This window comes from Pundamilia nyererei, unplaced genomic scaffold (assembly GCF_000239375.1).
Source record: "Pundamilia nyererei isolate P.nyererei 1_Seehausen unplaced genomic scaffold, PunNye1.0 scaffold00076, whole genome shotgun sequence".
NCBI lineage: Eukaryota > Metazoa > Chordata > Actinopteri > Cichliformes > Cichlidae > Pundamilia > Pundamilia nyererei.
This window is the reverse complement of record NW_005187477.1, coordinates 528183-537891: the sequence shown is the minus strand read 5'-3', so window position 1 is coordinate 537891 and position 9709 is coordinate 528183. Positions and strand designations below refer to the sequence as shown.

The window sequence follows — 9709 nt, the reverse complement described above, 5'->3', positions numbered from 1 at the left end:
ACTAATGTCAGTCTCTCATCCAACAGAAACACCTGATTTTACATGCTCCACCTTTCTGCTGTATCTAATCATTTTGTCCATTATCTACTCTCCAGTGCAAAGTAAAGACACTACAGTCTTAGAGAGAGGAGGTTATTTTCCCAGGTGACTTTACTTTACTTGGAAGAACCCTCACTTGAACAATCCTAAAATCTATCTTGAGGCATTATAAAAGCCAAATCACACAATCTTTTAGTATGCTATTCTACAAAAAAGTAACAGAACAAGAACGGGTTCTGATATATGTGACTGAAGTCACTGGTGCTGATTTTCATCCTTGCTGTTAATGTGACAAAAATTATTTCCAGTAAGGTGTGCATCCTCCGTCTCTGAGCCTCATCTTTCCAAACCTGCTGTTCGTTTAATGTGTTTCAGGGTATTTGACTCGGTGTCCTGTTGAAGGGGATCATAATGAAGTCATTTCAGTCATTTCACCCACCTGTGGATCGAGAGCAGCAAGACGATGGCAATGACAAAGAGATACTTCAACAAACTGAAGTTCTTCAGAGCATGAGGCCTCTGATTGTGGCCCAGCACCAGTTCTGCTGGTTTGGAGCTCAGATGTGTCTTGTTGACCCTGGACATGAACAAAAAAAGTGGTGAGTGGGGGTTTTTTCTGTCAGCTGCAGCCCCTATACTATTTCTTTAACTTTTACCTTGAAGCTGCTGCAGGTTTAACTTTCCCTGAGCAGAAAGGTAATGAGGACCACCTTCCATAAAATGATGCTGAAAGAACAAGACTGAAACATCTGATTGTTACTGTGATTGTAGCTGGAAAATGAGAGTAAATGTTTTCTACAAACTTGTACATTTTTCAGAAATACTTTACCTTTACTTTTTGTTTAATGTTAAAAGGTCCTTTACTTTAAGGTTGAAGTTTGACAACTCTTTATTTAATCTGCCGTAGAGAATTGCCTTTGCTCAGTTCCAACCAGAAGTGAAGAAAAGGGCTCAACATCCAGTCTTACATTTGATTTATAGGATCAAAGATAGAATCAAAGTCTGATGAATATGTTGAGTAGAGAGAAAATCTGTTCTAATGTCTAGATTCTGCGTCCCGAGACACAATCCAGCTTCAATCTTTCATATTCATGCCTGGGTGTGACTGAAAAGATAAGAGTTGTTTCACTGACCCATTATCATCATCATCATTGTGTTGCCACAAATAAACACAGAATTGTAGTTCTTTTGAGATTGAACTGACAGATAATTATGCTTAATATTGATCAGAATATAATCTGGAAAATGTAATTATGTGTAAGCTTAATTAAAAAGGATGGGAGTTTGAAAATATAATAGGGATTCTAACAACAGCCCTTCCAGTGAAGTGTAGAAACGGCGTGTGTGCACTCTGACTTTAAAAATCTATGATTTAATGAAAAAGTTGTATTGAGAAAATGATGATGTGTTATGTAAAAATGTGGAAAAAGTAAAAAAAAAAAAAAACGATTTTCTATATTATATTATATATTATATATCACAGTAAAAAGGTTAAGTAGATAAGTATAATTGATGTGATTTTATTATTATTGAGTGGCTTGTTTAATTCTGCTTTTGCTTTTCTCCTGCTCAATTGCTTTAATAAAATTTGCTGCAATTAAAGCCTTAATTGTGGACTTTCTCTTTGTGACATTACATTGTTTAACATCAGAGAAGGACTAGCAGAAGACTGACAATTTTTTAATTATCTCTGCAAAAAGAAGCATCACTTCTGATAAACAATTTAAAATGGTTGTGAATCTAAACCACTTACTATACTTGCCATGACAATCAGTTTCCCCACATGCAATGGATCTAGATCTCAGCAGATTTATTCACAAAACCATGTGGCCCCAGTGAAATGGCCAAAGACACATGTTAAACAAGCCCCTGTCTTGCTAAATAACTGAGGCCTAAAAAATAACAAACATTAAAAATGCCTTAGCACAGATCACTAGCTAATTACAGGCCAGTCTCCAACCTTCCTTTCATCTCATAAACTCTTGAAAGAGTAGTTGTCAAAGAGCTAACCAATCATCTGCAGAGGAATGGATTATTTCAGGTTCAGTTCACACGATGTTTGAGTGAGAAAATAGATGAAGCTTTTCTGAAATGCTTTGTGTTTCCGAAAAGCTTCATGTTTTCCATATTTTGAGATTCCAGGTTCAGGGTTTGTCATGTTTAAGTTTCCATGTTCTTTCTCTACCGTGTTTAGTAATTTAGTTTCTCCAAATTTAGTTATCACTAGTGTTGTCTTAGTTTCCTTCTGCCCTTTGTTTTGCATGTTTGGTATGTTTTTTTATTCAGCCACAATAAACGGCTTGCCTTTTGTTTAACGCTCAGGTGAGCCTGACCAGCCCCCTGCGGCTGGGAGGGCCAAAGGATATCGTCTCATCCAGCCACGTCTCAGGCAGGGGACTTCATGCCTTCGGGACCAGCCAAGCCCACGGCCTGCATGTCCGCCAACTGCCAAGCCATGCCGCCGGCTGCCACTGGCTAGGCCCGCACCTGCCAAGCCATGCCGATGGCTGCCACCAGCGAAGCCCGCACCTACCAAGCCACGCCAAGGGCTGCCACTGGCCAAGCCCACACCTGCCAAGCCTCGCCACCGACACTGACCTCACAGTCGGCCCCCAGAACTGTTTTGCCAGTGCCTTCAACCTCCTGGTTGACCCCCTGAACTGTATTTGTTTTAGACCCTTGTGACTTTGTGGTCCAATTTTTGTTTTCTTATGGTCCATCTGCCTCATGAAGTTCAGTGTTAGGGGTGGGTTTGAAAAAATGTATTTTCCGATTCAATAAATTTTGGTTTGAATAATGCGATATTGATTCATTCAATCCTGAATCGATTTTTAAGTATAAATGTATTTTGCCAGAAACACCAGAATCTCTCTCGTATACATGCCGTTGGGTGCTGGTAGCCGACATTTCACAGATTCTGAAGCTGCACATTTAAAAAGCATCATCATGGATTCTCTCTTACTTTTGCATTTTTGCTTCCTCTACAATAAAAATCACACTTCCTGCACAGCTCTCTCTCTCAGTGTGCTTAAAGACCAGTTTCCCATCACAAATCTTAGTTTTCTGCATTATTCGCTTGCTTATTACGCACCAGTCTACCATTGTGTACAGTGTTGTCACCCAGTTTTTTTTCTTATTTCTTTTATTTTCCCAAAAATGACCTCCGACAAGAAAGACTAATTTTTGCTGTTAAAAAACAAAGAAATGTAAACTTTTTAAATTATGCCAAATTACAAAACTCCAAGCTGTGTCTGTAATAAAACCTGTGTAACTTTGCTTAACTTCAGCAACATCAGGTAATGTTCAGATGTTGATTGATGGTTTTCTTTGTTTTTAAATCTACTGCAGAATATTTTAAAGGGAGTCATCTGCTATGAAAAATCAGGCCAGGAACATCTCCTTCATGTTTTTCTGTTTTTCTGTTTTATCCTCAGTTAATTTGACACAAAGACATCTGCTGTGATGCTTACACCTCTGATGAAGTCTCACAAGTGACAGCTTTGTTATTGTACAGAGATTTAAGTACATGTAATGATAAATGGTCTGAATTATAATATTTCTGACTGAGTCACAATTGAATTTAATCTAATCAGGGAATGAATCACATTAGGACCATGTGAATAGGAATCGATTTCGGTTACAGAAATCAATGACCTTGATTCTTCTGAATCCTTAGCCATATTCAGTGTGTTTAGTTCTTAGTTTAGTTCCTTTATATATCTGTGCTTAAAATTAAATCAACAAACCCTTCTTGTTTGTGGGAAATTGCTTTGGTAATAAATGTGCAAATTCATGCCCCTCGCATCTGCTCAAAGAACTACATTTCCGTAAGCACGCCAGGGATCTGACGTCACCGGAAGCCAGCCTTTCGCTATAAATGAATTTCCGCGTATTCCCCGGGTCCTTTCCTGTCTACGGCCCATTGGAAGATGGCGGTGCAAATCTCCAAGAAGACGAAGGTTAGCCCCCGTTTTATCTTTGTTGTACTCACAAACATGTCGTAATTTCTTTTAAAATTCTGCACGGTGGATGAGGTATGAACATTTTGTGGTTGTCCCGGTATCAGATGTGCTGCCCGGGTTGAATCCTGAGCGGATTATTCCAGATGCCGTCTGCGCTGCGACCTCCTCGTTTGGCTAGCTAACATGGCTCTGAGCACCGAGGCCGGACACAGTTACAGACCAGTCCAAGTCTTGGGCTTAAACTCGACTTTAATGCCCGGTTTATTTTCTAACATGTGAAAAGATGTGGCTGGACTTTTTTTAAAAGTCTGTTTTTGTCCTAATGCAGGTTTTCGGAGGCGTTAGCTTCACAGCCATATTAATAAAGAACCAGAGACACAAACTGCCTCCTTAATGCTACTAATTCACTGAGAAATGTGGTTAATGAGATGTATGTACAGTTAGAACTGTTCGGGTTAAACGTGGAGTCAGCACGGGGTTCATTTCAGTGAATGGTTCAAGGGAATAATAATTTTGAGTTGGGAGGAATTTCACAGTAAGACGTGGCATCAAACAGCCTGCGTTTAAGCATTGAAGCCGGGCAAGCTGAAGTAAGCGATGATACAAATACAGCCTGTTTAAAAACTGCAGCGCTATGAGATTCTGCTCGTTTTGTCTTCAGCACTCACTCTGAATGTGACTGTGCTCTCTGTAGAAGTGAATCCTGCTGTGGTTTGAATGCAGTGTATCTCAGCCAGTTAAGAACTTTGAATTATCCTTTAAATAAGCGTGAGCAGTGAGTTAGCCCGCTAAAAGTGTCGAACTCATTCATTAATTTTCTGTAGCTGTATTTTATAATCTGTGTGGTTTCAGGGCCACAGCAGATTTATCAGTGTGTAGTACTTGTTGCAGCACTTGGGAGGACGCATTGGCAGTTGGTGTCTGAGTCAGTGCAGCCTGTAGATGCTTGCAGAAAGTCTGCTTGGTGCTGGATGTTTGAACGTGTGACATAAACATAAAGCTGACCTGCTCTCTCTCTCTGCAGTTCGTCGCAGACGGTATTAAAGGGGCTGAGCTAAAAGAGTTCCTGACTCATGAGCTTTCTAAGGATGGTCATGCCGGTGTGGAGGTGCGTGTGACTTTAATCGGGACTGAGATCATCATCCTCGCCAGAAGGTGAGCAGTCGGCTAGGTTGCCAAAAAGTAACAACTCAGAATTGAAGAAGTTGTTACATCTCCAGAAGATCGGATTGAGTGTTTAGAAACTAAACAAGTATGGAAGCTTACAATGAGTCTCTGCTGTAAAGTGGATATGGCATTACTTTGGCAGGGCGAGTACGCATGTAAACACTGTTGGTCCATTTGTAAGACACAGAGTGTGTGTTAACAGTGGTCTGTGCATTTGTTATTTTTGGCCATTTTTAAAGACAAACATATTTTAAGCTTGACAAAAGAAAGCTTACATTAAAGGGCATCCTAGAAATCAGTCCTGATCATTTCCCTTTGATGCCAATGTTAGTTTAAGAGAAACTTCAACTGTGTAGCTCTATGTTTTCTCAGCTTTGTGTCTGTGTGTGGAAAGATTAAAAATATGTTGTCTTTTTTTTTTTATAACCATGCAGTTTAAGCCTAACCGTCTCACCATCTTTAGGATGAAGACTGTTCTTGGAGACAAGGGTAGTCGGATCAGACAGCTGATCGCTGAGGTCAAGAGGAGGTTCCCCGAAGACAGCGTGGTGGTAGGAAACAAAAACATACAAATAATTCGTATTTTAAGATCACGTGGCCGCCCTCGCTGTCGGCCTTTATAAGTGTTCCATCAGTGCCGTCGACCCGATTTATATCGCCGTGTAATTTCCTTTGGTAATAAACATAAGAAACATACAAACTCATGCTCATCGCATCTGCTCAAAGAACTACATTTCCCTGAGCATGCCAGGGACGGACCGTCACCGGAAGTCAGCTTTTAGCTATAAATCCATTTCCGCATCCTGTGCGGGTCCTTTCCTGTCTACGGCCCATTGGAAGATGGCGGTGCAAATCTCCAAGAAGAGGAAGGTTAGCCCCCGTTTTGCTCACAAACACGTTGCATTTCTTTAAAAATGGACTCACGCTGGATTTGATATGGTCATTTGGTGGCCGTCCTGGTATCAGATGTGCCCGCTTGGGTTGAATCCTGAGCGGATGAATCCAGATGCTATCTGCGCTGTGACCTCCTCATTTGGCTAGCTAACATGGCTCTGAGCACCGAGGCCGGGCACAGTTACACACTGGTTGAAGTGTCTGACTTAAACACGACTTTAATGCCCGCTTTAAATCCTAATATGCGAAAAGACTTAGCTGAACTCTCATTCAAAGGTTGTTTGTGTCTGAGTCCAGGTTTTCGGAGGTGTTAGCGTCGCAGCCGTATTAATATAGAGCCAGAGACACAAACTGCCTCCTTAATGCTACTAATTCACTGAGAAATGTGGTTAATGAGACGTATGTGCAGTTAGAACTGTTCGGGTTAAATGTGGAGTCAGCACGGGGTTCATTTTAGTGAATCGTTCAAGGACATTAATTTTGAATTGGGAGGAATTTCACAGTAAAGCATGCGACATGTGGCAGCCTGCGTTTAAGCACTGATGCCAGGCAAGCTGAAGTAAGCGATGATACAAATACAGCCTGTTTAAAAACTGCAGCGCGATGAGATTCTGCTCGTTTTGTCTTCAGCACTCACTCTGAATGTGACTGCTCTCTGTAGAAGTGAATCCTGCTGTGGTTTGAATGCCATCATGGGTAGTTAGGAACTTCAAATTATCCTTTACATGTTTTAAATAAGTGTGTTAGCTTCAAGTTAGCCTGTTTTAAAGGGTCAAACCCATTCATTAATTTTCTGTATATTATTATCTGTGTGTTTCGGGGCCACAGCAGATGCATCGGTGTTGTACCTGTTGCAGTACTTGAAGGATGCATTGGCAGTTGGTGTGTGAGTCTGTGCAGCCTGTAGATGCTGGCAGAAAGTCTGCTTGGTGCTGGATGTTTGAGTGTTTCATAAATATAAAGCTTAACTGTTCTCTGTCCACAGTTCGTCGCAGACGGTATCTTCAAGGCCGAGCTGAATGAGTTCCTGACTCGTGAGCTTGCCGAGGATGGTTACTCCGGTGTGGAGGTGCGCGTGACTCCAACCAGGACTGAGATCATCATCCTGGCCACAAGGTGAGCAGTCGGCTAGTAGGAACTCAGTGAGTAAAGTGCAAAGGCTTCTGATTTTAAATGGTCAGGTGTTCCTCCAGTGATGAGACGGAGCAGGACTCAGTCTGGCTCTGCTGGTCGCTGGTTCAGATCCACGGCTAGGTTGCTTGCCCATCGCCCCTTTTTCATTAGTAGCTACTCGGGTCGACTCGCCACCGATCGACTGTTTGTTGGTTGGTTTTTCGTACCTTGTATGCTTGCTTGCTGTCATAGCATGTCACATTTTAGTACCTGTTTGGAACCCTGGCCGAGTAGGTACTAAAAAAGTAAGAGGTACTATGAACCTAATGGAAAACCCTGCAAACTGCTAATGGGAAAGGGGTGATGAGTCCAAATCCAAGAAGTTGTTACCGCTCCAGAAGATTTTGAGTTTAGAAACTAAACAAGTATAGAAGCTTAAAATGAGTCTCTACTGTAAAGTGGATATGCCATTACTTTGGCAGTGCACATATGCATGTAAACACTGTTGGTCCATTTGTAAGACACAGAGTGTGTTAACAGTGGTCTGAGCATTTGCTATTTTTGGCCATTTTTAAAGACAAACATATTTTAAGCTTGAGAAAATAAAAGCTTACATTAAAAGACATCCTAGAAGTCAGTCCTGATCATTTCCCTTTGGTAAATGTTGGTTTTTAAATATGCATTAAGATCACTGGTAAAATTACATCCAGTGTCAGTTTTGTTTATATAGCTCATCTTCCTTCCATGTAAACTCGGTGTGCTTATCTAAAGAGATAAATACTTCAGCTGTGTAGCTCTATGTTGTCTCAGCTTTGTGCCGGTGTTTTGTTATTTTTACCCATGTGGTTTAACTCTAATCATCTCACCGTCTTTAGGACCCAGAATGTTCTTGGAGAGAAGGGTCGTCGGATCAGAGAGCTGACCGCTGTGGTCCAGAAGAGGTTTGGCTTCCCCGAGGGCAGCGTGGAGGTAGGAAACCAAGAAATAAGACTAAGAAGTGTTTTAAGCTCACTGTCGGATGTATTTTAGTATTAAATAATCCCTCAGTGGAGACATATCGGAACAAATATCTAAAGGTTTTGAGTTTGGGGGGGGGGGTGAAATTGCTGGTTTGCCACAAAAATGTAAACATATGGAATTTGAAATTATTATTTTTTTAAGTCCTGTTTTTTTTGTTTAAAATATTAATACTTTGCCAACAGCACTTGACAATAATATCATCCTAGTAGGAACCCAGTGAGTAAAGTGCAAAGGCTTCTGATTTTAAACGGTCAGGTGATGAGACGGAGCAGGACTCGTCCTGACATTTACTTCTTTAGTTCAAATCTTTATTCCTAAAACTTTCAAGTAATAAAAAGCAACAGACTACAAAAACATATTTGTAACTCATAAAGTAACTTAGTTTCTTATTATTGTTATTATTATATTAAGTATAGAATAAAATGGAACAGAACAGCCTTTTATTGTCATTGGTCATGTACAGTGAAATTGTGGATGCTGCACCAACTGTGGAGGAATAAAAATATAAATAAATTAATAAAAAATATAATTAGTGTCACTGATGCAGATTTCACCTGCTCTGCCTTTATAATGTGAGGGAGTGGATCTGTCTACCTCCTGAAGTTTGGTGTGTTTTGTTCTGATTTATATTTCCATGTTTGAAGATGAACACATAAATAAATCTGGTGGTTTTTGGAAAATTGCTTTGGTAATGAACCCGCAAAATCATGCTCGTCGCATCTGCTCAAAGAACTACGTTTCCGTGACCATGCCAGGGACGGACCGTCACCGGCAGCTATATCTATAAATCAATTTCCGCATCCTCTGCTGGTCCTTTCCTGTCTAAGGCCTGTTGGAAGATGCCAATGCAAATCTGAAAGAAGAAGGTCGGCACTGTTTTATCCCCGTTTTACTCACAAACATGTGGAAGCCTTTAAAAAATGGGCTCACACTGGATGGGGTGTAATTTGTGCCCGTCTGGGTTCAATACTGAGCGGATGAATCCGGATCCTGTCTGTGCTGCGACTGCTTCATTTGGCTGGCTAACATGGCTCTGAGCAGCAAGGCTGGTGCCTCTTTCCATGTTTTCCATATTTCCAGGTTGTTGATTGTCACGTCTAGGTTTCCATGTTCTTTGTCTTCCGCGTGTAGTAATTTAGTTCCTGCCAGTTTAGTTATCATCAGTATTGTTCTAGTTTCCTTCTTCCTTTTGTTTTGAGTGCTTGGTACGTGTTTTTTTTTATTCAGTCACAATAAGCGACGCGTCTTTTGTCTAACACACCACGCCTTCAAGTGTCTGCATTTGGACCCACACCAAGCACCAGCCTTCCCAGCTGTGACAGTGACCTGACCGTGATGACCCAGCAGCATTTCTTTGACAATATTTTTGAATTTGGCATTCGACCAATAGAGCTGGGCGATATGAGATTTTTTCATATCACGATATGTTTTTTTCATTTCAGGCGATAACGATATCCATCACGATATCAGCCAAATAACTATATTTGTAAGATTTAAATGTGCTGTTGCTCACA

The 9709-nt window shown here is 40.9% G+C and overlaps 2 protein-coding genes across 2 annotated transcripts in view; both read left to right on the top strand.

Annotated features, from left to right (window-relative positions):
- Nucleotides 1-3968: 3968 nt before the first annotated feature.
- LOC106456266 (40S ribosomal protein S3-like) lies at nt 3969-5791 on the top strand. Its single transcript, XM_013911955.1, has 3 exons — nt 3969-3998; nt 5026-5156; nt 5632-5791. Exons 1-3 carry the CDS (start codon nt 3969-3971, stop codon nt 5789-5791), a joined length of 321 nt encoding a protein of 106 aa, XP_013767409.1.
- Nucleotides 5792-5954: 163 nt separating this feature from the next.
- The window catches only part of LOC102215655 (40S ribosomal protein S3), a 7955-nt gene continuing 4200 nt past the window's right edge, over nt 5955-9709 (top strand). Inside the window, exons 1-3 of the mRNA XM_005737439.2 lie at nt 5955-6038; nt 7048-7178; nt 8051-8144. Of these exons, the coding sequence (XP_005737496.2) occupies nt 6009-6038; nt 7048-7178; nt 8051-8144 (255 nt within the window). The 5' untranslated portion in view covers nt 5955-6008. The remainder of the gene's footprint in view (nt 6039-7047; nt 7179-8050; nt 8145-9709) is intronic.

What these genes read in the sequence shown, in the direction of transcription:
- LOC106456266 (XM_013911955.1), top strand. Translation starts at nt 3,969, where the DNA reads ATGGCGGTGCAAATCTCCAAGAAGACGAAG. An exon ending in AAATCTCCAAGAAGACGAAG is followed by an intron (nt 3,999 to 5,025) that starts GTTAGCCCCCGT and finishes CTCTCTCTGCAG; the next exon opens with TTCGTCGCAGACGGTATTAA. An exon ending in ATCATCATCCTCGCCAGAAG is followed by an intron (nt 5,157 to 5,631) that starts GTGAGCAGTCGG and finishes CACCATCTTTAG; the next exon opens with GATGAAGACTGTTCTTGGAG.